Source organism: Hirundo rustica, chromosome 23 (genome assembly GCF_015227805.2).
Source record: "Hirundo rustica isolate bHirRus1 chromosome 23, bHirRus1.pri.v3, whole genome shotgun sequence".
In the NCBI taxonomy this organism is placed as follows: domain Eukaryota; kingdom Metazoa; phylum Chordata; class Aves; order Passeriformes; family Hirundinidae; genus Hirundo; species Hirundo rustica.
The window spans coordinates 2,072,214-2,099,492 of record NC_053472.1 but is presented as its reverse complement, the minus strand read 5'-3'; the positions used below and the strand labels follow the sequence as shown (position 1 = coordinate 2,099,492).

Below are 27,279 nucleotides of genomic sequence, written 5' to 3'. Positions count from 1 at the left end.
GAGCTCCGTGACCACGAGGGGAGGGGGCCTCTGGTTACAACAGGGGTGTGCAGGGAAGATAAAAGGTCATAGAACCATTGAGTCATGGAATAGTTTGGGTTGGAAGGGAACTTTAAAGGTCAGCTATTCCAGCCCTCCATCCTCTGCTCCCTGCTGGTATTTGGGACACTTCAGTGGAGTGGGGAACCCGCTATTTGGCAGCTGAGGTCTTTGTTCCCAGCTTTATTCAGGAAGACAAATGTTTTCCACAGGCCAGGGGTGTCAGGCACAGGGATCTGGGCTGTGCTCCTCCATGCACCGCCAGACCTCTCACCACAGTGTAACACTGCCCCAACAATTCCCGCGTTCGCACCGGGGATCCCTGTTCTCCCCAGCAAAGCAGCTCCCAGGACACCCCTCTCCACCTCACCCTCATTCCGGGGCTTCAGCTGGGGGGCAAAGGCGATTTCCACTTCTGACCTCAGCCCCCCTTCACCTCTGGCCACCAAAAAGTGTTCCATGAGTGTTAACATCTGCAAAATCCTCTCCTCTGAGGCTGTATGACAACCTGTATGGAGCACACGGGAACTCCCCACGCCCACCAAACACAGGGATCACCAGAGCAGCGTGTGGGGCACTTAAAGCTCTTGGGAGGTAGAGAGATCTCACTGTGGATGGGATTTTTGGAGAGCAGTGAAGAGTCCTCAGCAAAAGCCTGTAGCTGAGGAACAGATTCATCAGCACCACGATTTGGTTTAGTGATAAAATTAAGGTCTCTCATGGACGAGCTGGGTTTGGTGTGACTTCAGCAAATGCTGGAATCCTTTGAAATCCAAGCACAGCCGAAGGAAATGTGCACGTATGAAACAGAATCCAAGGCACAGAGCCCACAGCCCACAGCCCACAGCCCAGCTCCTTTTGCTATCAGTGTGCTGTGGTTTGCTCAGTCGTGTGCCTTGCAGCTGAACTTGTGACCCAAAAAAACGCATCTGACTGCACTGGGCTGAGGGAATCAGGGATTTTGTCTGCTGGCCAAAGTGCAACGTGCCCAGGGGTTTTGGCAATGGGCAGCCCAGAGAGTGGAGGAGCAAGGGAAGAGGGACACAGCCTTGAGCACCTCGAGGTGCCAGGAGGGAATTTCTCCTTTCCACGGCCTTGCTCTGCTCAGCAGGATGAATTTCTCCAAAGACCACAGCAGCATCCAGAATGCCACAGGCTCCAGAGCTGCCACCAGCTACCCCAGCCTAGAGGTCATCAAGCCAGAGTCAGTCACTGCTGTCCCCGAGCTCCAGCCCATCCATCTGGGACCTCTCATCGAGAGGATGAGTCAAACCAAGCTGGCAGGAACTTTATCTGCAGCCTGGAGAACATTTGATTGCCTCCTGATGGGGAAGGGCAGGCAGGGAATGAGTGGTTTGGCTGTGCCTGGGCTGAGGCGCCGGCTCCCCCAGGCACGGGGCTGGCTGTGTCCCGTGATGCTGAGGGCGTGCCAGCATCCACGGGCTGGAAGCACAGGGATGGATCAGCTGGATGCTCCATCCCAGCCTCCCCAGCCCTCACTCTGATGGGTCACCTACGCCAGGGCGGGTTGTTTTGTTTGCAAACCAAACCATCTGCCGCTCCACTTCCCTGCCCAGGGTGAGCAGAAAAGCTGTGGAGTACGAGGAGCACATCCTGGTCACCTTCTCCAGGCAGCTCCAGCGGGTACAGGAACATTTCAGAGCACTCCACGAAAGGAGGAGGCACATTTTTATTTTAGTTTTCCCCTTGCTCGAGGACATGATGTGATTTTTTTCTCTCTGGGGACAAACCAGCAGCTGCTTGCACCCCACAGCTGAAGGAAGGAGCTGGCCCAGGTGAGACCTTGGTGTCACTCCACATCTTTCCAGAAATGGGATGAATATGTGTGACTTGAGGGAGAGCACACTGAGAGCAGGGAATGGAGATGGAAGATGCCTTTGGAACACTCTGAGCAGCTGCAGATTATTAAATATATCACAGTACATAAGGTGGATTCTGCTTCTAGTTTGATTTTTTTTTGTCTAGAAATCGCTTTAAGGTAAAACCTATCTCACTCAGATCTTCAAATATCAGTGTGGGCTGGTCTGCAGTGTGGATTCTCCTTCTCCCACCTTCCCCTTGCTTCATCCCAAGCATCTCCTTGGAAGCACCAAGCTGTTTCTTTTATTCAACACCGTGATGCAAATGTATTCCTTTTAAAACACAAATAGAGCAAAAAATAACCACCTCAAACCTCGCACATCTCTTGGATGTTCCAGTCCACCAAAGAATTTGTTTTAAATAGACCATCTATTTAAGAATTTTAGGCCAAAGATAGGGCAGAAAGCTGATTAAGGCAGGGAAAACTGCCACTCGAGGGTTTTGGATAAAATGTTCACATGCCAGAGGGTTGGGCTCTCACCCAAAAGTCCAGGCTGTGCTCTCCCAACTCCCCTGCCCATCACCTGGGCAGGAAGGAAGATCATCTCCAGGGGTTGAGGACAAGTCAAAGTGCATTGTTAGTCAGCTTTCCAGGAAATAAAGGCTTGCAGAAAAAAAATCTCACTGTGTCTGGGTAGGGTCATTGGGGGTGGGATCCACAAGAAACCTGAGCATGTGGAGGACCCAGTAACCTAAAACCTGCGCCATCCTTGGACCAGGAAGAGGAATTTAATTAGCTTTATTCTGACTGGTTGAGAGGACAGGAGGAGGGCAGGGTGCTCCTCCTGGAGCTCCCCGCACCATCCTACACAACAGGGGTGGTGGGAGAAGAGGATCTGTGCTTTAGAGCTCTCCAAGCACACACCTCTGAGTCCCACAACAAAAATCCAACCAGCCTGCTCCCCCTGCTCACAGGAGACACAGGAGAGGGGCCCCCGTGCCTGTTCATCCCTCTCACAATGTCCTGACACACAATGGCACCTCTGGAATCTGGGAGGGCTCCGAGCAGCAGTAGCATGGTACGCTGAAAAAAAGAGATGTAACTCCTGGTTTTGCACCATTTCCAGCTGGTATTGCAGGTCCGGGGGTGCTGGCAGTTCATTCCCTCTGAAAGCACCCAAAATCCCCCTCTCCTCACTCCCCTCGGTATTTAAGGTTTTCTCCCATTGGAGGAACAGGGACACAGGTTTTTCCATGGTGTTTTCAGAGAGTACATGGAATTTAGAAGCTCCAGCTGACAGTCCCACACACCCCAAACCCCAGTATCTTGTGTTTCTTTTCCCTTCAGCATGGAGATCGACCCGGGACTCACAGCACAGCTCCCACCGGGGCAGCTCCATCCTTGGTTAATTCCCTTTTTTGGGATGCTGGTGGCAGGAGCACAGACACCAAAGGTGCACAAAGCCACTGAGCTTTCAAGGGGTGAGGTGCAGGTCTGGGAAAGCCTGAGGGGTCAGGAAAGCCACGCACACCTGGAATAAACCTGGGGGGATGGGGATCCCACAGGCCAGCTCTGGAGGGTGCCCATCACTCAGGAGAACCATCACAAAGCTCATTCGTTTTCATAAACCAGGTGAGAGTGGAACAGAGAGGAGGGGAGATTTTTTATTATTATTATTATTATTATTATTATTATTATTATTATTATTATTATTATTTGTAGAAAAGAGTATCTCATTCTAACGTGCCATATTTATTTCGAGAATTTGTGGGCTGCTCCATAGGAAAAGCAGCCCCACAGCAGGCTTGGAGGGGTCCCAGAGGGTTTTAACCCCAGAGCAGACACAGCTTTGGAGTCTCAGGAAGGACCAGACAATCCTTGGAGGATCTTCTCACTGACGTGCTGGTCTCAGGGCACCTTGGAAGCCCCAAGACCCAGACAGGAAGCAGAGAAGCAGCTCCCCAGGGAGGAGGCTGCAATGCTGGGGTCAGGATTTAGCCCTTGATTTTGGAAAGCCATAAACCTGCTTCCCTTCCACCTGGACACAACTGGGGCTCCAAACCCACTCCGAGGCAAGGCTGACCTCTGGTGCCACAGCCTTGCTCTGGAAATGCCGGCATGAAATGGAATGAAGGCAAGGGGTGACGGCGTTACAAATCAAAATGCAAATAAAAATAGAGAATAAGTACGGGAAATAGAGAAAAATATATGAAAAAAAATTCTAAAGATGATTTAGAAAGGAGAAATGGAATTCTTACAAATCGAATCAAATCAAATTAAACCATCAAATCACAGCTGTGGCTCTTGATATGTGCAGCATCAAGGGCACCAAATCTCAGAGGCAGCATCATTAGCTGATGAACCAAGACCCAGCACGGATGTCCCTGAGCTTCCCTGACTCCTAAAAATCCTCTTTTCTCACGTTTAGGGGATCCAGGAGAATTAACATTTGCACAGCATCACTCTCACAGCAGCCATCCCTCTGACAAACCATCCCCAGGGATGAGCTGCTGCACCCTGGGGGCGTCCAAATACGGCACTAAGGGGAAGGAAAACCCCTTTTTTTAATGGGGTATGGGGGTTTTTGAGGCAACAAACCCTAAATCCGCACCACTTTTAAGGCAGGAGAGCCCTCTCGTGGCGGTGGCCACGGGGGAAGGGGAGGGCAAGGCAGAGATTACAGATTCACACCGGCACATTTCGCGGCTTGATTCACTCGCTGGCTCCGAACCGAGCCCAAATCTCCCCTTTCCTCACAGGAGCGACCATTTCCCCGGGGCTCCCCCTTTCCCAACCCTCACAGCCAGGATGGTTTCACTGAAGGTAACTTGGCAGGACACGGGGCAGGACTCTGATTTAAAGCCCAGCTGCTTTTCTGGCAGACATTTCCACCCACCTGCTTACTTTAAATGAAAACGACGGGAAATGCTCTTTTTTGCTGCGGGCTGGGGGTTGAGCTGCCTGCAGGACCCCTTCTCTCCCGCTTTCCCAGAAAATTCCCAGGGATGGATTTATGATTTCCCACCGCAGCGCAGGGCAGCACTGACATCTAGCGGTCTCAGCTTTTGGGGATTTGGAGCTGCTTCATTCGCAGCTCAAAATGATTGTCCCAAGCGTTTTCTCTGCGCCGGGGGCAGAAAGGAATAACTAAAACTCAGCCTGGAGCTGCGAATTCGGACGTGAAGCCGTTTGCAAAGCAAGGAAGGGACAGCAAAGCATCCCAGACCCCCCCGAAACGGGGCGATCTGGCTGCTGCAGAGCAGGAACGCGGGAGCCAAAAAATCCCTTGGGATCTCCTCCCGGGAGGCAAAAAAAAATCCCTCGGGAGCCGGGTGCCGGGCGGGAGCAGCCCTCGGGGAAGGGGGCAGGAGGGACCTGCAGAGCCGGGGACGCGCGGAGGGGATCGGCGCAGGCGTTTCCAAGCCGTTTGATCAAAAGGGTCCTTAAATCACAGTGACGGGGGAGTTAATGGCTTTCACATGCTCAGGCAGCCCCTGGGAAGGCGGGCGGTTCGCTGACGGTGCATCCTGCCAGGGGTGAAGGAGCAGGAACCCCCCCCCCAAAAAAAAATCTCGAGGCTCTTCGCGCTGTGCTGGGAGGAGCCGCGGAGGGGCGGACAGGTGAGCTTTTGCCCTTTCCCAGCGCGTCTTTGGGCTGGTTTGTAAAGGAGCCCGGCGAGGCTACGAGAAATTCCAGCTACTGTTCGCAGAGAGAGCCGCTAATGAGAACCAGCGGCGCCTCCAAGCTGGGATGCAAGCACGTCCTCCCAGATCAAAGATGCAGCTCCGGGAGCGGAAAGCCGGGAATAAATGACATCCTGTCGCCTGCAGCCTCACCTGTCCCGGTTCAGAGCGGGGCCACCGCCCCCCTGCCTCCCCTCCGGCAGTACGGCAAAGCCCGGGGAGATGTTGGCACCTTCGCTGGGCTTTGGGGTTGGAGGAGGCAGAGTCAGGGCTCGCTTTTGGCTTCTGGTCCTGGCTCTGTACCTTCCTGCCGGCGTTAAAATACAAATTGTCCCCCAGCACGACGAAGCTGGAGAGGGAGGGAAAACCCACCCGAGTCAGTGGAAAGAAGCAGCTGCAGATTGAGCTCCCTGCCAGGAGAGGAAGGGGCTGCTGAGGAGACCAGCCCAGGCTCTGGGGTTGGGAGGATCCCATTAGATACGGAGACATGTCCCAGAACAAACTCCACCGCACCTGGCCTTGCTCTCCTCCCTTCCTGCAGCTTTCTGGCCACCCAACATCTGGATTGGAAGTGTTCCCTTCCACACCTGGGTCACTGTCCACCACAAGCATCCGAAATTATTTTTAATTATTATTTCCTCCTCTGCCAGCGTTGCAAACCCCACACTTCAAAAAGGAGTGACCAGAGCCGTGGCCCCAGGGCAGCTGCTGTTTGGAGCCAGGGCTGTGTGTTTACTGTATAGGTAGGGATGTGGTTTTTAAGTGGAGATAATAATAGAGAGGGAGATGTAAATACAACCCGGAGTAAAGGGAGAGCAGCCTTTAACCCCACTCCTCATTACTCAGCACTGGCCAGCCTCTGGTTTCCCAGGAATCCTGAGGTGACAAATGCTGCTTTGCTCTTTCAGTTCTTTTCAAGATTAGGCTGAGGGGGAAAAAACCAAGTGTGGAGGAGCTGGTCCTTGGGCTGGCACTCCCAGCAAGGTTCAAGGAGCACAGCCCAAGTCCTGAGCTTGGGTTACTCCCTGTAGAAGGTTTAGAAAATCAGGGCACGGAGCAGGATAGGATCCACCACCCCCAAACTGCAGCAAGGACATCCCAGGATGTTCCAGTGCCGCACAAAGGGTGCTCCAGAGGCCAGGAATTTCATGAACTAATGGAGAAGGAAGGCTGAAGAGGAAAGAAGGAGTAACATATACGTAGTGATTTCCCTTTCTCCGTGACAGCCGGTTGTTCCCTGTTTCTGAGTGGGTTCCCAGCCAGGGACAGAATGTTTCTGCCCATCTCCTGGTGTTTGCCACGCCGAGCACACTGCAGCTACCTGGATTTACAGCCTGGGGCTTTTATACTGCTGCAGGGTTTCTCCTCACTGCAAAGGGAATGCAGTTGGGAATTCCAGCTCGGTCTGAAACGGGGTGAATGAAGGGTTTGTAAATGAAGTCACACAAGACACACAGAGAAACAAACAAAAGAGGAGCAACAGGAGGAGCTGGCTGCATTGTAATATTCTCATAGGTATTTTCCACAAGTCTGATTTAGCCGGTTGTCTTATTCCAGCTGGAGGAAACCCCATGTGGATCCAGCTGTTGGTTCAGAGCATGGAAATTCCTTGTACGTGTGTCCCGTTGGAGTTTTCCCTGGGGCCCACAGCCCTCTCTGTCCCTGGCTAAGGGAAGGACATGGGAACCTCCCGAGGCACCTTCTGAAACGAGATGCTCTCCAGCTGGCACGGGCCGGGCGCTTTCCAGCCGGGAAGGGATGCGGAGAATCAGCCCTCGGGAGTAAATCCTTCCGTGGTGGTGGAGGGGGAACTGCGCCAGCCCCTCTCCCGGGGCAGGACCCCCGGAGCCTGGGAAGGATCAGAGCCGTGATGGCAGCGCTGGGGCTGAAGAAGGGGTTAATACTGGGAGAGCAACAGGCTGGAGTTGACACTTGGAGGCAGGCGGGGCTGCCGGCGCCTGATTGGCCTCAAATCGTATCCAAAAGTGGGTTGGGGTGGGTTTTCTCTCTTTTTTTTTTTTTTTAAGTGGGTTTTTTTTTTTTTTCCCTTTGGTTTGGGGGGGATATTTTTTATTTTTTTGTGGGTGTGTGTTTATTTTTCTTTTTTTTTTCTTTTTTTGTTTTTTTTTTTTTTTTTTCCCTCCTCTCTCTCTCTCTCTCTCTCTCTCTCTCTTTCACTTCTCCTCCTCCCCCAGGCTCCGGCTGGCAGGGGAGGGGAGTGGGGAGAACAGCGAGAGATCAAAAATAAACCTCTTATGTCAAAGCCGGGGGGAGAAAGTATAAATACAGCGGGCTCGGCGGCCGGCGCGGAGGCTGCGGGGGAAGAGCCCGGGGGGTTGCGGGGCCGGCATGGGGCGGCGGGCGCTGCTGGGCGGCCGGGCCCCGCTCCACCTGCTGCTGCTGTGCCACGCCTGGGCGCTGCCGCCTCCGCGGGACGCGCAGCCCGTGCTGCCCGCCCGCCTGCCCGCGCCGTCGGGGCAGCTGGCCCTGCGCCTGGCCGCCTTCGGCCGCGCCGTGGTCCTCCGCCTCCGCCCCGACAACGCGTTCCTGGCCCCCCGCCTCCGCCTCCAGCGCCTGGGGAGCCGCCGCCCTCCCCCGCCGCCGCGCCGGGGCTGCTTCTACTCGGGCGCCGTCGAGGGCAGCCCCGATGCCCCCGCCGTGCTCAGCAGCTGCGGCGGAGGCCTCAGAGCCGCTTTCCTCCTGGACGGGGCGGCCTACGAGCTGCGGCCGCTGGGGCCGGCCGCGCCCGGGCCGCCCTGGAGGCGGCTGCACCGGCTGAGGCGGCGGGAGGCGCCGGCGGGAGCGGGCGGGAGCCCCGCGGGCAGCGCCGGCGCCGAGCCGCCGCGCAGGGCCCCGCGCTTCGTGTCGCAGGCGCGCTACGTGGAGACGCTGCTGGTGGCTGACGCGTCCATGGTGCGCTTCTACGGGGAGGACGTGGAGGTAAGTAAGGGCTGCCGTCCCCCGCGGCCGGGGACTGTGCTGTCTCACCGCGTTCGTCCCCGCAAGCCTCTCCGTCGTTCCGCCCCTTGCTGTCCCAGTCTCCGCTCCTGCGCTCCCGCTGCCCTCTCTGTCGCCTTCATCCTCCGTGCTTCCTACGCGTGCATCCCTTCATCCCGCTCCGTGCTGTCCCACTCCTCCAGCCCCACTGCCTCTCCGGCCGCTCCTGTCCTGCCCGCTGCCCGGTCCCCCCTCGCCCAGCCCCGCGACGCCGGGGACAACTTTGAGCGACCTCGGTCCCCCACCTTCCCTTGCTGTGTGGGGGCTGCAAACCCCCGGGGCAGAGCCGCACTGGTGATCTGCGGGGTTCACTCAGCGTTTGGGGACCCTTCCCCAGACCCAGCGAGCTGTCTCCGCACACACCGCGCACCGCGATGTCGCATCAGCCCGGTGTCCCCAAAGGTGGGGACAGGGCGGGGCAGTGCCCTTCGTGCTACGAGGGAAGAGCCGCGCTGCCAAGCAATGGGCTCAGCTCCCCTCCGGGCGATAGGAAATAGAGCAGGGGCTGAGTGAGGCGCAGCCCCGCTCCTGAGCCACCTGTTCGCGGCTGAGCAGATGGATGAACAGCCCTTTCCCGCAGCCAGCAGCGACGGGAATTCTTCAGCCTCTTTAAACACTCTCTGCGGAGTCCCTGTCCCGACCAGGCTTTTTGGGGAGACCCCAGGAGCAGAGACCGAGGCGTCCCAGCCTCCCCCGCCCATCTCCGGGGTTGTCCATGTGCCTCATTCATCAGCGCCGGGTCAGTTTTCATCCCTCGGGCAAAGGCAGCTCCCCAGCCCTGCCCTGCAGGGATGGTGGTTCGGCTCCAAACTCAGGCTTGCACCGTCGGAAATGCTCCGGGGTCTTTGCAAGGGGTAATTTTGTGCGTTGAAGTCGCTCATCCGCAGGTTGGGAGAAGAGTCCTGGAAGCTGAAACCACGGGCTGGGTTTTGGCAGCCTGGCTTTGCCTCTTCTACCGGCTTTATCCTTCCCCCAGGGGCTTCTCTGCTCCTAGGAAAGCAGTGTTTTAATTCCAGCCCTGCTCAGGCCAGGCTGGACCTTGGGAAATGCTAAACCTTGGGGCTCCAGCTGATTTCAGCTGCTCAGCTTCACTCTGGTTTTGCCCCTTGCTGGGTTTTGCCACCAAGCCAGGCTGGCAGGAGCAGATAGCAGAGGGTCAGTGAGCGGGGGATGATGCTCCTGGAGGTACCTCGAGTGCTCACAGTGCTCAGAAGAGAGTTTGAAGTGGAGTAAGCTGAATTTTTAAGTGACAGGCATATAAATGGTGGTAGGAATTACTCTCCCCATAGTGTGAAGTTGGTCTCTGATTCCCCAAGAGGGCAGAAAAAAATAGTGCAGTGAACCTTCTGCACCCAGCTGGGCACCTGATGGTTTTAAAGCAGCACCCAAGGGTGCCTGAATTGCTAGAAATAAGGTGACATGCTTGGGTTGAGGGGAATCCTGATAATGCCCAGCTTGAGCTGGGGAAAAAGCAACAGATGTCTGGGTAAATCTGTGAAGGCAGCAGGAGAGGAAACAAATAACCAAGGGGCTGGAGCGGGACACCCTGCCCTGCCTTGGCTGCTCCAGCCTGGGCTGGGTGCTGCTGCCTGCTTGGCTCCCATTTTACCATCATTTCCTTGCCCCTAGAGCAATATCTTTGCATCAGCTCTCAGGGATGGGAAGGAAACCTTCAAAGATCTTGTTTGGGGTGAATAGAGTAACAGCATATTAGATTATTTGGGAGAAAACTTCCACCAGCTCCGGTGCAGCAGCTAAAGAAACGGCAACCAGAAAACCACCTGCTGTGTTTGTGTGTCTTTTGTTCTCTGGAGCAAGAATGCAGGGAGCAGCACAGCAATCTTGCTTCTCCCTAAATACCTTTCTTGTGGGGTGAAAAAAGCAGTGGCAAGTGCTGGGGTGATCTTAGAGAGCTGACTAGGAGAGATGCCCAGGGAGTAGAAATGTTGAGTCAGAACAAACCGTATTTATATAATGACTTTTCTTCCCGTAACCACACTTTAATTACCAAATATTTATTAAAGGTCACCAGCATTGTTTGTATTCCCAGTTATTTTCTTGCATAAGTTGTAACAGCTCGAGCAGAAGAGTCACCCTAAGATGCACTCAAGCGTTGAGAGTTATAATCAATGCCATGCTTGCGGTGGGAAAATGCTGTTAATGATTTATTTCCAATCAATTTGAGCCTCACAGCTCAGCTGTTAACCTAATTGAGACAATAAGAGCTTATTCTACCTTCATCAATACTTTTATGTAAACCAGGAGGGAGTGGTGGAGTGAGAGCAGAACCAGACCTGAAATTTGGGGGTTTAGTCATTGTTTGGGCTTGATGATTGCAGGGGATGGGGGATTTGTCGGGGCATCAGCAGCAGGACAGTGCTGGGCAATAAATCCTGGGAGATGTGGCAAGATTCAGCCTGCAGGGACTGGGAAGAGCCCTCTGATGTGGGGCTGGGAGCGAGGCTCCAGGCTGGACACGGGATTTTTTCCATTTTTCTTGCAGAGGATCCCCAGTGCTGGAAAACGAAGGGGGGCTGTGAGCATCACTCACAGCATGAAGTGGTGTTTTGAGCAGGGGGAGCTGAGGCAGGAGATGGGGCTAATCCTGCCCCTGGGCAGAAGGGCTGAGCACCTGCAGCTGGGCTGCACTTGTGAGGATGCTCTGCGTGGCTTGGGAACATCTGCCAAGACACCTAAAGCACCAGGCAGCTCCAAAACCCAGCTGCAGCATCCCCAGCCAGTTGGCAGCCGAATGGGATTCCTGTGGTGGGATTTCTCCAGTCTCTTGGGTGCAGATGAGACGCATTTCCAAGCTTTCCTCCACAAGCACCATGGCTGTGATCCCCTTTCCCTCCTCCTCTTGCAAGTGAGGGATCTGCTGTTCCCGACTCCCTGGTAATGACTGAGGGCCACAGCAGAGTCAGGTCAGTCTGGGATTCCTCGCTGACCCCTGTGTTTTTTCAGATTGGTGAGGTTTTAGGAGTCCCTTTCAGGCCAGGCAGGAGTGTAGGGCACAGGGCATTGCCAGGGTCCTGCTGCCAGCTCTCCCACACCCCGATGGACCGGAGGTAATTCCAAAGCCACGGCTCTCCCACACCCACAGGGGCAGGAGACAAACCCAGAGCCCCCCTGGAGCTCCAGGTCCCCTCGTGTCCTGCTCTTGCTTTAGGGTATTTTGCAGTGTGAGTGGGTAAATTCGCTTAATCCCTTAATAAAAGGAGCCAGCCCCTCCTAAACCCATCCCAAAGGAGTGGGATTAAAGGGGATCTTTGCCAAGGGGGACCTGTGTGATGCTGCCATCACCAGCTTTGGGATTTGTCCTCTGAGTGTGACCCTGAGCCTGCATCCTCTTTGGGGCAGGGGGCTGGAGGATCAGGCAGCCTCCCTAAATATTCCTCTGGCTGGTGCAGTCTCCTCACGCTGGGATATACAACAGCTGCTGCATTTCAGGGCTTTGGAGTGAAATGTGCTGCCTCCCACTGAAGCAGCTCCATGCTGGCTCCCAAACTGCAGCACTCCCGCTCTGGGATGCTCTTAGGATGGGGTTTTACTCCAGCTCTGCCTCTGGGGATGTGGGGACAGTCTGGATGTGCCTCAGTTTCCCTGTCTCAGCCTTAAATATCCAGCAAAGAGGGAGAGAGAAGGGGGGAAGAATCCTGTGGCACACAGAACAGGGATGGGCAGGCAGGAGGGCGCCGGCAGCCTGGCAAGGTGTGCCCCTCTCCCCTGGCTTGCCCCCCATTTCCTTTGGCTGCCTCCCACATTTTTACAAGGGAATTCTTGGCGTGGGCTTAAAACCAGAGGAGGAGGCTGGCAGGGCAGCCAGCAGCCCTGGGCACCCAAGGCACAGGGGAGCTCACAGGTGGTGCCTTGGGGAAAAGAACAACCTGAGATGTTTTTACCAGCTGATTTTTAAAAGTCTGGGCAGCCCTTACCTCTGACCCTGGCTTTGCTTCCTTCCATCCCCCTGCTCTCCAGAATCTCAACATTTCTTTCTTCTTTTCCCTCTCTGCAGAAATGCTGGCTTCTAGGGAGAAAGCAAGGGGGGAAAAAATCCAACAAAATCCAACCAACCAGCAATCCTACAGCCCCAGGCTGGGCTGAGCATTGCTCCCCACACTTTGGGGAGCGTGCTGGGGGGAGGCAGGGGTGTTCTCTGCGTGTTCTCTGGGTGCTCCCTGCTGTCCTGGGTGGGTCCAGCAACATGAAATCATTCTGTGCGCACCACAATAATAGTGTCTGCGTAAGAGCCGTTTCACTCTAATAATAATAATTAAAAATAAATGCCAGTGTTTGAGGATCTTTGCAGGCTTCGGCTTCTGAGTGGTTCCCATGAAAGGGAATGTAAGCAGGGACTTTGCAAGAGCCTGTGTCAGAAAACTCAGTCCTTCAGTGAGGGTAGAGACAACCACCAACCCCCTCAGTTCCCCTTGCTCCGAGCTGTGTTTCTTTTCCCTGTCGCTCTGTGCTGTTTGCTGCCGGAGGGCTCCTGTCAGGCAGTGCCTGGCTCAGGGCAGGGCTCTCCCAGACACAGTGGTGCTGTGGCAGAGGGGATCTCGGAGCTGCTGCAAGACAGGTGTGGCAGACAAAAGTCATCCCTCCTCGTTTTTAGGGAGAAGCGGGTGGGATTTGATACTGAGAGCAGAGGGAGCCCAGGATTGCAGCTGGGGGGAGAAGGGGCAGGAGGTTGGTGGGGCATCACCCTCCACTGTGCCTTGACACAAATGCAGTGCATGGGGCAGGGAAGGGATGCTCCATGACCCTCTCTGGGTCACTCTGGTGTCCTCTCCTCCGGAGCAGGTAAGAGGATGATTTTCCAGCTGTGTTTACCACACATCCTGCCAGATCCGCTGCTTGGCAGGGAAGCTCCTCGTGCCTGCAGGGCTGCAGTGCCTGGCAAGAAGGCAGAAACCAATGTGTTTGCAGCCCTGGGCTCCTCAAACCAACCCAAAGCACTGCCCTGCACCTGATCCCAATCCGCACATCTCAGCCTGGGTGCTGGGAAGGAAACCCTGGAGAAGGCAGCATTCCCTCCTGGGTAATTGGTCAGGCCAGAGCCGGTTTGCAAAGGCAGAGAGAGGATGGGACCAGCAGGATTCAGCTCATCCCCAGCCAGTTGTTGGCCAAAAGCTCTCAGCTGGCTTCTCCTGAGCCCTGAGGGTCCGTAATTTGCTTTTGTCCATGGCTCCAAGCCCTTGGCTGGGCCAAGGCAGTGCAGGTGGATTGCTGCTCTCCCCAGAGCAGCCAGGGTCCATCCAGATCCCAACCCACTCCTGCACAGGCCAGGGATGGGTATAAATAGACACCAGATGGTGGAACAAGTGAATTGGACCTCTTAATCTTCACTAAATAGCTGTTTGTTCGGTTTGCTTTCCATCTTCCCTTTACAGACTCAAGGAAGGTGGACAGATGTTTTCCAAGTCCCTCTGCTCCTACTGCTGAAAGAGGTTTTTGGCTGGATGCACCCCTGAGGATGCGAGAGTTGGTGTCCTGGGGGGTTTGTGGTATGAACTGACATCTCCCAGGTCAAATCTACTGTTATGGACAGAAACCTCCAATGGGTTAGAAAAGGATGCAGATTTATTGCCTTGAAAATGAGGGACCCCATGATGAGCAGCCCCAGCGCAGCGCATCCTTCTAGATCTTCAGGGAGGCGTAATTTTAGGAAGGCTTTGGGCTATTCTTAGCAAGGTTCCCAATGGACTTTCCCCACAGGGTGAACAATTCCCCCAAGTTTCACGGAGCATCCCCTCATGGGGATCTCACCTCAGCTCCTTGTCTCGGCAGTGACTTCTCCGTGACATGAGCTGCATGCTCCGGGCTGGATGTGAGTCACGGCGTGGAGACCTGGCCAGCCTAAATAACCCAGTCTATTCCCTGCTCCCATCATCCTTGCTGGGGCCTGCCCTTGGATAATGAGCTTGGGATATGTCTTGTTGAAACGAAACATCTGTTTACGTGGAGCTGCCAGTGACGGGATAAAATGCGGCAGAATAATTTAAAATAGCCACAAGTGCCCCGGGCAAGCGGCTCTCGGTGCAGCAAATATGCTGCATCTCACTCAACATCTCCCTCATTTGCTAAGAAAACAGCACTCTGTGTCTCAGAAAATGGCATTGTCCTGGCAGCGCCGTGATGGACGAGCACACAGGGTCGGCTTTGCTCAGGAAATGTATTTTGGGTGAAACTTGGCTATTGCAGAGGGCTCCCATCGAGTCCTTCCAGTTTAATTAGGCTCTGAATTGAGACCGCAGGGTGTAATTTGTCTGGGGAGGAGAGAAGCCACTTTCTCTTTCCCAATACTACATTGTGTAATAGCTGCATTTTTTTCTCCTGACTCGGGGCTGTGAGCGATGCCAAGCAGAGGAGGAATTCTGATGCTCTGATAAGATGTTTACATCAGCCTAAACATCGCTGGCGCTTTTGACATATTAAGTAATCCCCGATCATCACCAAGCAGGGGATGCTGCTGGGCAAAGTCTTGGCTGTCAAAGTGTTTTAGTCCCAGTTTGTTGCCAAGGATGCTGGGTCCGAGCCCTGTGACCTGCACAACCAGAAGTTCTGCTGGGTGGTTTTGCTCCAGCGAGATGTGAGTGAGGTGGTTCCTGCCATGGGCAGGGCTAATGCTTCGGGAATATGCAGAGAACTCTCCAGAATGCTGAGGTTTTCCCCAAGGAATTTCTTCAGAAGGGATCTCTTGGTGCAAAAGGTTCATGGGAGAGGTGGCACAGCGTTTGGAGCAGGGGATGCAGGGCTTGTCAACCAGCACAAGGTGTAAAGCATCACATCCAGGAAAGCGCTGAGTCCGTCAGCCCGTGGTCTGGGTGTGATGGGCTTCATTAACGAGCCTGATTCTTTTGAAACAAAACCAATTTCCCCGTAGCAGAGGTTTCACCCAGGCTCTGCCTGCCCATCTCTCCCCCCACAGAACCACGTCCTGACCCTGATGTCCATGGCAGCTCGCATCTACAAGCACCCCAGCCTGAGGAACTCCGTCAGCCTGGTGGTGGTGAAGGTGCTGGTGGTGGAGGAGGCGGCGGCGGGGCCGGAGGTGTCCGACAACGGCGGCCTCACCCTGCGCAACTTCTGCAGCTGGCAGCAAAGGTTCAACCCCCCGAGCGACCGGCACCCAGAGCACTACGACACTGCCATCCTCCTCACCAGACAGGTCAGCATCCCTCGGGAATGCCCTGCTGCAGGAGGGAAAGGGCTCACGGCATCCCTGGAGGGGGAGAAGGGGTCGATCGAGGAGGTGGATGCCGCGCCGTGCAAAGGATGGAGCTTGCAGCGAAGCACTTGGGGGCGGTGGTTTCATTTGGGGTGCACACCAGCTGTGGGCTGCTCACAGAGATGCTGGGGCTGAACGTGGGGCCCCGTCCCCCCCGCTGACCGCTCCCCCTGCCTGGCACAAACAGGACTTCTGCGGACACCAAAGCTGCGACACGCTGGGAGTGGCGGATATCGGCACCATGTGCGACCGCAACAAGAGCTGCTCCGTGATCGAGGACGAGGGCCTGCAGGCAGCCTACACCCTGGCTCATGAACTGGGTAACACGTCCCTTCCCAAGGGGAAGTCTGCTTCTTCCAGTCCTGCTGCTGGGAGGGGTTGGGGCACAGCCCAGCATCTCCTGGCTGGGGAGCACCCACGGAGCCTTGGGGAGCTCCTGGCACTGGCAAAAGCTGGTTTGCACCAGCAGAAAGATTCAGAAGTACCCAAGTTGGTGTGAATTGGTGCATTGTACCAATTCAGGAAGCATTTCTTCATTGGGAGGGTTGTCGAGCATTGGAAGGGGCTGCCCAGGGAGGTGGTGGAGTCCCCATCCCTGGAGTTGTTCAAAAAACACCTGGAGGTGGCACTCAGTGCTCTGGGCTGGGTGACAAGGTGGGGATCAGCCACAGGTTGGGCTTGAGGATCTTGGAGATCTTTTCCAACCTTAGTGATTGTATGATTGACCTGTTGTGATGAGCTCAGGCGTGGGATCAAGCACGTCTCTGTCTTGGTTTACCATTCCTGCTCTGACTCATTTTTGCCCACAGAAGCTGTGGCTGCCCCGTCCCTGGGAACGTTCCAGGTCAGGTTGGACGGGACATGGAGCAACCTGATCTAGTGGAAGGTGTCCATGTCCATGGCAGGGAGTGAAATGAGATGAGCTTTAATCTCCTTCCATCCCAAACCCTTGCTGGGTTTCTGCAAATTCGCGCTGCTTTGCCCTGCACACGGCAGGCTGTACCGCTGAGACAGGGCAAGCAGCTTTTTATGCCTTCTGGTTTGTGGAAGCAAATAGCTTTGGCAGAAACAGGAGCTGCTTGGTACCTCACAGGTGGTCCCACACAGCCTCTGCTGCGGAGCGGGAGCTGGGAGCTCAGCTGTGCCACACTCTCTGCTCCCCAGGCCATGTGCTCAGCATGCCCCACGACGACTCCAAGAACTGCGAGCGGCTCTTCGGGCCCCTCGGCGAGCACCACGTGATGGCTCCTCTCTTCATCCACCTGAACAAGACCCAGCCCTGGTCGCCCTGCAGTGCCATGTACCTCACCGAGTTCCTGGACGGAGGGCACGGTAAGGCTCGAGTCAGCTGCGTCACAAACAAGGGGATCATGATGTCTCTGTGCCAAGCTTGGGTGTTAGGAAAAGGTTTTTCACAGAAAGAATGATAAAGTACTGGAATGATCTGCCTGGGAAGGTGGTGGAATCACCATCCCTGGATGTATTTAAACAAAGACTGGATGTGACACTTGGTGCTGTGGTTTGGTTGAGGTGTTAGGGTTGGGCTCGATGATCTTGGAGGTCTTTTCCAACCTGGTGATTCTGTGATCACTCAAAACAGCCTTTTCCGTAACTGCTCAGGCTCTTTTCCGTGCCTGGAGCCATGTGGGGTGAAGGGGGAGTCAAACCAGACCACGGACAGAGATGTGGGTGCCCTGCTTGATGCAATCAGTGGCACCAAGCCCTGAAAGCTCCACCTGCAGCCTAACTCTTGACCCTGGCCCAGGTGACTGCCTGCTGGACGCCCCGGCCGAGCCCGTGTCCCTGCCTGCCGAGCTGCCCGGCCAAAGAGCCCTGTACAGCCTGGACCAGCAATGCCAGCAGATCTTTGGCAAGGACTTCCAGCACTGCCCCAACACCACGGAGGAGGATATTTGCTCCCAGCTGTGGTGCAGGACGGGCAGTGGGGAGCCCCTGTGCCACACCAAGAACGGCAGCTTGCCCTGGGCCGACGGAACCCCCTGCAAAGCCGAGGGGCTGTGCTGGGACGGGCGCTGTGTGCAGCAGGATGCTCTGAAACCCCAGGTAAGGGGACACCGGGCAATGGTGGTGTGGTGGCTGCACTCCAGGTGCCCACCAGAGCCCCCCTCTCACTCCCCTCCACAGCTGGACAGGGAAGTTCAGGACAGTTCATGAGTTGAGATAAGGACTGTGAGAAATTACTCATGGACAAAAAAGGCTCAGGTTAGGGATGGTAATTGAATTTATTAGTAACAAAATCAGAATAATGAGAAGTAAGACCTTAAAAACACTTTTCCTTCACACCTCCCTCCTTCCCAGTTCTCCTTTCTCTCTCCAGCAGCACAGGGAGACAAGGAATGGGGGCTATGGTCAGTTCATCACAGGCTGTTCGTGCTGCTGCTCAGGGAGAGGAGTCAGAGTCCTTCCCCTGCTCCAGCGTGGCGTTCTTCCCATGGGAGACAATTCTCCATGAATTTCTCCTACACGAGTCCTTCCCATGGACACGTTCTCCACAAACTGCTGCAATGGGGGGTCACTCTTCCACAGGGTCAGTCCTTCAAGGACAGGCTGCTCCAGTGTGGGTCTTCCACAGGGTCCCAAGTCCTTCCAGCACACCTGCTCCAGCGTGGGTTCCTCTCTCCACAGGTCCTGCAAGGATCCTGCACCAGCTCATTTTCCCACAGGCTCACAGCCTCTTTCAGGCACTCCCCTGCTCTGGCCTGGGTTCCTCCAGGGGCTGCAGGTGGATCTCTGCACCCCCATGCCCTCCACGGGCTGCAGGGGCAAAGCTGCCTCACCGTGGTCCTTCCCCACAGAATTCTGGGGGAATCTCAGCTCCGGTACCTGGAGGAATCCTTGCCTTTCCTCCTGCACTGCCCTGGGTGTCTGCAGAGCTATTCCTCTTACACTCCCACTCCTCTCTTCTGTGAACCCAATTACTAATAACTTGTTTTTCTTGTTAAATACATTCTCCCCAAGGTCAATACCATCTCTGCTGGGCTCAGCCTTGGCCAGTGGTGGGTCCATCCTGGAGCTGTTGTTGGCTCTGCTGGACACGGGGGGAGTTTCTGGCAGCTGCTCACAGAAGCCACCCCTGTACCCCCCACCAACCACAGACCCAATACAGCTGGGCTGGGGCTTCACCCTTTGTGATTCCCAAATCTCTGGCTCCACCCCCGTGGGCTCCTTGAGTGGCTTTGGGTTGGGCTGATTTGTTTCTGGATATCTCTTCTTCGTTAATATTTATTACTGGCCAGTCCAGCTCATAGACAAAAGTCTGCTACTGAGCTGTGGGCTGATCTGAACCAAAACAAGCAGTGTGGATCTGCAATTAAATCGAGAGTTTTTGCCCTGCTGAGGAAATTAGCAGGGATTTCAGAGTCAGTCAGCAAAGCGCTCAAAGCCCAGCTTAACTTTAAGCATGTGAACAGGCCGGTGGAAGTCAGCATTAACTTTGTGTGAAGTACGTGCCAAAGCGCTTTCCTGGATCAGGGCTGGGGCCAGATTTTAGCATTGCTCCAGCCCTTAGCTCGCCCTGGGAGGGAGCAGCTGGGGATGGACAGGCCCAGAGATGGATTCAGCAGCTTCTCCTGGCCTCTTGCAGCCGGCGGTGGACGGCGGTTGGGGCCCCTGGAGCGCGTGGGGCTCCTGCTCCCGGAGCTGCGGGGGAGGCATCCAGTTCTCGCACCGCCACTGCGACAGCCCCAGGCCCCGGCACGGCGGCAGCTACTGCGAGGGCCAGAGAACCAAGTACCAGTCCTGCCACACCGAGGAGTGCCCGCCCGACGGTGAGGATGGCGCTTCCCAAACGCCCGCTCCGCTCCCGCTCCTCCAGAACGTTGCAGGGAAACGTTACAGAACGCATTGCTCTGCTCTCCCTTGGGTGTTTGTGTCTGGGGGGAGCAACAGCATCCTGCTGGGGGCTGTGACCTTGTGTGGCTGATGAAGGAGAGTGGGATCCCTCCTTCATGACATTCCTCCGCTGTTTGCACGCTCACCACGTGCTCTCGCTATCCTTAGCTCGCTCCCATCACGTCTCTGTGATGGCCAAGGACAGCAGCTCCAGCTTCTCATGGATTTTGGGCCGTGTTTCACCTTTCCTTTCAGGGAAAAGCTTTCGGGAGCAGCAGTGTGAGAAGTACAACAGCTACAACTTCACTGACCTGGAAGGGAATCACTTGGAGTGGGTTCCTAAATATGCGGGAGTGTCCCCCCGAGACAGATGCAAACTCTTCTGCCGAGCCCGAGGGAGGAGCGAATTCAAAGTCTTTGAGGCCAAAGTAAGATTCCCGGTGATGGAAATCACCAAAGTAAGATTCCTGGTGGTGGAAATCACCAAAGTAAGATTTCCGGTGGTGGAAATCACCAAAGTAAGATTCCTGGTGGTGGGAATCACTCCTGTTTACCCCACGTCAGAACTCATGCCCTCGTTACTCCTCTGCATGCCCCTCTCCCAGGTGATCGATGGGACGCTGTGTGGCCCAGAGACCCTCTCCATCTGCGTCCACGGGCAGTGCATCAAGGCTGGCTGTGATCACGTCATCGGGTCCTCCAAGAAGCTGGACAAGTGCGGGGTGTGCGGTGGCAATGGCTCCACTTGCAGGAAGATATCCGGCTCGCTCAACAGATCCAAGTGAGGCGCCAGGGGGAAGGTTCTGCAGGGATGGGCTGTGGGAGAAACACCAGCATCCCCTCTCAATCCCCTTTTTCTGTCCCTAAAGTTGTAGGCTAGGAATGTATTAGGATCCAAGCCAGCATCCTCAGCTGGCTGGCATTGCAAGAGCCTGGGCTCCTCCCCAGACTCCGGGGCTTAGGCTCAGTTTATTTCGGGGCAAAATTATACAAGCCAAGTAGAGCTTATTTCCTAAAATAATAACTGATGTGACGGGCTCGGTGCACCACCGCAAATAAATCCTGCTGCCCCAGCGAGTTTACAAAGCACATTTCACGCTAGTGCAGTGAGTTGGACGCATATTCAAGGGCTGACATGTGATATAAATGTTCAATAACTTTTCCCTAGGTTTGGGGGTGAATTTGAATCCCGGGACAAGGGCACTGAGGCAGCCACTTCCCTCACCCACCATCTCTTTGCCAAAGAGCAGAATTTAGGGCTTTTGTTGGAAAACCATAACAAAAGCCCAACCGTCCAGTTCCGTGCAGCGAGGTGACTCACACAGTCAAATTATATTTCCTAAATGGTTTCCTTCCAGGGAGCAGCTGAAACGGGGCTTCCACTCTCCTGTGAGTTGTTTGTGGTTGACTAAAGGGAGATTAGCATAGGAGCTACGGCCAAGAAGAGATCCCATTAAGATCAGGGTGAGGGAGGCCAGGGTGACGGAGAGCCGAGTTTGACTCAAAGGCTTTTTTCCAAAATACTCTGAACCTAATTACTGACCGCAGCATCCACCATGGGGATCCATGGAAAAATGATCCTGTGCTGGCCCCAGAGTGTGAGTCACAGCGCTGAGGGCTCAAGTGAAACCTTCCGCCTGCTGTCCCGGGACCCGTGGAGCTCCAGGGATGGGGCTCTGCAGGAAAATGCTTCCCTGGCATGGGAATGTCCCCTGTATCCTCCAATGGGGTTACTTCTGCACTGTAGTGGTGGCCGCAAAACCCTTCAAAAAGTGAGTTGAGTATGCAGAGACTCGCTCCCATTGTATTATTCTACATCTATGTTATCTCTGTATTAAAGAGAGGCGATGTCACCCTTCAGCAACACCACTGACAGGCTTTCAATCCCAAAAGCTTCACCATTTCCATACATAGAGAGTAAGGGGAATTTCCCATCTAGGCTGGTAATCACAGGGCTGTTCATTTGATTGCATCGCTCATTTTCACACGCAATTCAGAGAAATCTTCCAACTGAGCTCACGTCTAGAACATCTGCAATATTTCTAGCTCCTGGGTGCTCGGGGATCCAGATGATGGCTTCGGAGCCAGGATCCTGAGTGCTGTTCCTTACACGAGCGTGCTCTTGGTAAGTCTTGAAAAGTAACCATGTCCCTTTGCCCCGTGCAGGTACGGCTACAATGACATTGTCACCATCCCCGCCGGAGCCACCAACATCGACATCAAACAGCGCAGCCATCGAGGGGTCCGGCATGATGGCAACTACCTGGCGCTGAAGACCCTCGAGGGCAAGTACCTGCTGAACGGAGACTTTGCCATCTCAGCCATGGAGCAGGACATCCTCATCAAGGGCACCATCCTGAAATACAGCGGCTCCATGACGACTCTGGAGAGGCTGCAGAGCTTCCGGCAGCTCCCAGAGCCGCTGACCGTCCAGCTGCTGACGATTGCCAGCGAGGTCTTCCCACCCAAAGTCAAGTACAGCTTCTTCATCCCCAAGGACGTCCCTTTCAGCAAGCAGAAGGGCAAAGAGAAGAAGTCGGTCAACGTCATCCGACCGATGCTGACCTCCCAGTGGGTCCTGGGTGACTGGTCCGAGTGCTCCAAGACGTGCGGCTCCGGCTGGCAGCGGCGGACGGTGGATTGCCGGGACGTGGAGGGTCAAACCTCCTCTGCCTGCAACAGATCCCTCAAGCCCGAGGACATCAAGCCCTGTGGAGACGTGCCCTGCCCTCTCTGGCGCCTGGGGCCCTGGTCCCCCTGCTCCCAAACGTGCGGCGAGGGCGTGCGGACGCGCAACGCCTCCTGCATCGATTACGCCGGTAAAATCACCGCCCCGGAGAAATGCAGCTCGCCGGGGCCACCGCCGGCCACCGCGGCCTGCGTGCTGCAGCAGTGCTGAGCCACGCCGAGTCAGGGGTGCCACGGCCTCCCACCGCACTGGGGCAGGACTGCAAGGGCGCCGCGGGCTCGCTCGCCAGACAAATGACGGCTCTCCAGTGGTTCGTCCCCACCGCATCGATTTCTACCTCAGAGGGGAGAATAACGGCGGAAAAACAGGGAGGAATCGCTTCTTTTCCTTTCTTTCTTCCTTTTCTTTTTGGGTGGCTGCTCGCAGGCAAGTTGTAACTGAAAGGGAAAAATAAGCATATCTGTGGGGTGTTTTTGAAGGGCTGCCGTTGAATGTGGCTGCAGATGGCTTTTGTAAGGTTTGCTGGGGTTTGGCACTGGAGGAAATGTGGAACCTGGTTTTGCCATCGTCCTGTCCCAGGTCAAGGAGGTGCAGGGTGGGTGTCTTTGCTGGTCAGGCTGGGATCTCTTGGGTTGCCATCCCCTCCCTGCAGCAGTGTGGGTGTCTTGGAGCATGAGGAGTGTTTTGTCAGCTGTGGGTTTCACTTGGGAGATAAACTGCTTGTGTGAGTGGGAGAAGGAATAAGCTGAGAGCCAGATCCTAGCATGAATAAGGCAGGAGGACAGGTGAGAGGTGGTTTCTGCTGGACATATAATCTACAAGGCGACAAACCCCTGTGTCCAAACATCCCCAGCATTGGCGGTTATTCCCAGAGCTGTTATCCCACCCTTCTCTTTCCCCAGCTATAAAACCAAGGCCTAATTACACCTGATCTTAGAGGTCCACTGTGAGGATTAATTAATTCCTAATTCTGCAGTGCTCCGACTGTGAAGTGCCTATTGCGATGACCTCTGGAGCAGGCACTCCGGTGTGCCAGCGTTTCCTTTCCCATCCTTGGCTTTCAGTCCCCTGTGGGCTCATTTTTTCAGCTCTGCTGTAATTTTGGAGATAATGGTTTGCAGCAGGGATGAGCCCAGGAGCTGTAGATCATGCCAGAGGTGACCAGTGCTGCTCTTCACCCCTGCTTTCCTGGGATATGTGAAAATGCTCAGATCTGGTGCCAGCTCCAGCCTTGCTTGAGCAATTCTCAATGCAAAACCAAGCCTGGCAAGGCTGGAGCTGCTCTTTCCCAGTGGGAAGCAGCCACAGCCCTCTCCCCAGCCCAGCTGCTGCCTGGCCCCAGCACAGATGGCTGTTCAGACCCTGAACTTTGCCCTTTCCGAAGCAATCGCTGGCCGTGTGCTAGCAGCAGCCAGTGCCTGGGGAGCAGGGATGGAATTTGGAAAGATTTTGCTGTTGCTGGATGAGCAATTCAGTATCTCCAGGCTCCTCTCATACCCTGCCTTGGCTTCCTTTTTGGCACCAAAATGCTGAATTTCCAGTGGGATCTGCTTTTTTCTCATAGGAAGGGGAGGAGGGCTGGAATTTTTTGTTTCAGATTCCCCATTCACATTTATGGATCAAATCCTTTTCCTTGTCCCTTTTGCCTGGGCAAGCCAAGCTCGTGTGAGACCCTTTCCTGGCTGTCCCGACAGGTTTGGAATGGGATGGTGGGATGAGCTGCTCTGCTGAAGACAGAAACCTCACCATTTACCCAAAAACATGAAATATTCCTGTTTCACCTCCCATACACAATTCCTATTAAAACCACGGGAGATACAGCTCATGATTGAGGGTATTGAGGGCTTGGCTCCTTTATTTTTTTTAGGAAAGGAGAAAAAAAAAAACCATGAAGGCCAGCTGCAGAGTTTGGATGCAGAGCTGTTTGGGCTGTGGTACAGACCTACCTTTGGGCAATGTTCTACATCTGCTAATTAATCTCCAGGAATTTAAGTTATAACAAATAGCTGGATGCTAAAGTCATGTAGCCTTGCGGGGTTATTTTCTTTCTCCCCTCTGAGCCTGCAAGGGTTTTAACTCCAAGCCAGCATGTGTTTCCTCTCCAGTGTCACCACCAGCATTTAGGATGGGTCAGGAATATCAGTCTGAGGCAGTGCCAAGGAAAACGTCTGTATTTATCACACAGGAGTCATGCACACCAAGGGGCTGTTCCATTTTTTTTTATAATCACCATGCAGCTGCTTCGCTGGAGCTTCCTAGATGTAAAAACTCCTTGTTGAGGGAAAATCCTGCTGCTTTTCCAGCGAGGAAGAGGGTGGGGATCCCCCTGGCAGAGGGGGACTGGAGGCAGTGATGCTGTGTTGAGGTGTGGGTGATGCCAAGTGGAATTCCTGCCCCAGGCTTCTGTAAAAACAAGTAGCCTTTACGCTGATTTAAGTCAAAGAGGTTTTATATATTAGGCTATATATATATATGTGTATATATATATATATGTATGTTTCCCTTCAGTGAAGGATTGTAGCAATGTACTGAGCCTCTTGTGTTAGGTATTTATTACAAATTTCTGTTTGGTTTTGTACAGTAGCTGTCTGGAAAGGAGGAAAAAAAAAAGAAAAAAGAGATTAAAAGACTGTTTTAACATGCTGCTCCCACATCCCCTCTCCCAAAGCTGCAGGGAGCTCGGAGAAGGGATGTCTTTGCTCATTGTTTATCCACTCTGGTATCTGACTGGTGTTTCCCTCCTCCCTGGTGTACCAACCAAGCTGTGCAAGCACAACAAACCCAACCAAAACTAAGCTTTGGAATTCATCTTCAGGAGATGGGGGGAAATACAATTTTCTGATTTTTAGCCTCTTGTTTGTATTTGTTTTAAATTTTGAAGACAGTTTGTGGCTCTGCCTTTACCCCTTCAATAAAGGACTTCCTGCCTTTTATCTCTTTGCATTTGTCTTTATTTGCACTTTTCTCAGCACTATTATTATCTCCATCCCAGAGAGATTTTTAAACCTCTCTTTTCCACATCTTATTGATAATAAATGGTTCATTCGGTTTTAAGATGCTGGACCAAAATATTACATGAGAGAATAGACAAAATCCACGGAGCCAGAATTATTCTGCAGAAATGTTAAAGCAACTCTGTTTTGCAGCTGCCTTAGGAGCTCCTACCTCTTTTCTATACATTCATCTATAGATATTATATACCTATCTTATTGTAGAATTATATGGTTCTATAATGTAGAACCCTATCATATGAACCACATATCAAATATATAATATATGTGAACCATTCCATATAATATATTGTGCATATTATGCACATATAATATACATTATGTATGTATGCATCATATATATGTGCATAATACACATATAATATCACAAACTAATTGTATTATATATCTATATATATCATCTATTAGATATATGTTATATTATCATAGGATCCTATTACTCCATGATAATATATTTATATACATTATATGTCATATCTATTATATGTACATAACACATACATATATACTGTCACAGAATTTTATAACTACTACAATATGTAATAGATAATAATTATATTCTAGATAATGTATCTTTATATACATAATGGGTATTGTATATACATAATATAGATTGTATACACACAATATAGACATAATACAGTAAATATATACATATAGACTATAAATCTGTTTGTATAAATAGATAATTCTATTTACTCATTTATTTATAATTTTATTTATTTCTGTCTGTTTACTAGGACAGACAGCCTAAACATGGCTTTACCAGAGGGGATTCTGACTCCTTCACGTATCTGTGTGATAACCACAGGCAGTGGAATTTGGTGCTCTCTGGATGTGTAATTCTCTGAAACACCAGAGGCCTGAATTTCCCTTATGCCAATGGGAATTTTGGAGCCACCTCGTTGGAATAAGCCTGGGCTCATCACAGGGGAATCTGATACCTGCCAGCTGTCCTGAGTGAAAGCATCAAAGAGCAGCTCTGGTTTATTTTATTTTATTTTATTTTATTTTATTTTATTTTATTTTATTTTACTTTATTTTATTTTATTTTATTTTATTTTATTTTATTTTATTTTGTATAACATTAACATATAACATAACATAATAATTTTATGTATTTGCATATTTAGTATCTTTACTATTACATAATATAATACAATGAATAGGATAGAATAGAATAGAATAGAATAGAATAGAATAGAATAGAATAGAATAGAATAGAATAGAATAGAATATTCACTGTCACTGTTATTTATATGATAACCATTATACCACATCATTACCATCTATCATACATATACAAAATTTTATCATTATAACGCTCCACATTGTATGATTATTGTCTATCTTCTGGGGATTTCCATGCACTGGTGCAGCCAGAGAACGATGCAGCAGAGGCTGCCTGCGCTCACCCGGCCGTGTCCCCGCGTTAATGGGCGCAGCCGCTGCTGCCACCCTATTTATAACCAGGTGTGACATTCATCCCAGATGCCTCCCCCTGGCACTGGGACAAGCCCTGGCTTCAGCTCAGTGACGTGACAGCCTGCCCTGGCTTTTCCCCCACATTTTTACTTCCTCGTTTTGTTGCCGTCGCTGGGTATGGGTTGAATAATTTCAAACAATGCCGAAGGCTTTGGGATATTGCCAGGTAGGGGAAAAGTCTTTAATTAAGGATGTCAGTTTAACTTAAAAAAAAAAAAATAAATAAAAAGTGGGATAAGAAAATAAACCATGAGGTAAGAAATAAGCCTTATGGGAACATTTCTTACACTGTATCCATGATGGTACCAAAAAGACAATGGGGACCAGCAGGCAGAGATGGATCTCTGCAGTCCCACCAGGGGAAATCATCGAGGTCAACCCATGGCTGAACCTCCCCAGCCTGTGCTGCACACAGTGCTGCTCCCCAGTCAGGGTAATTCCATTTTATGGGCGTATTTCCTCCTGAAGGGCAC

The 27,279-nt window shown here is 53.0% G+C and overlaps 1 protein-coding gene across 1 annotated transcript; it reads left to right on the top strand.

Annotated features, from left to right (window-relative positions):
* The first annotated feature begins 7,893 nt into the window (after positions 1-7,893).
* ADAMTS8 (ADAM metallopeptidase with thrombospondin type 1 motif 8) lies at positions 7,894-25,193 on the top strand. The gene is made up of 9 exons (XM_040085253.1): positions 7,894-8,484; positions 15,470-15,709; positions 15,957-16,089; positions 16,934-17,101; positions 17,535-17,833; positions 19,374-19,557; positions 19,877-20,049; positions 20,227-20,402; positions 21,788-25,193. Exons 1-9 carry the CDS (start codon positions 7,894-7,896, stop codon positions 22,518-22,520), a joined length of 2,697 nt encoding a protein of 898 aa, XP_039941187.1. The 3' UTR covers positions 22,521-25,193.
* Positions 25,194-27,279: the final 2,086 nt, after the last annotated feature.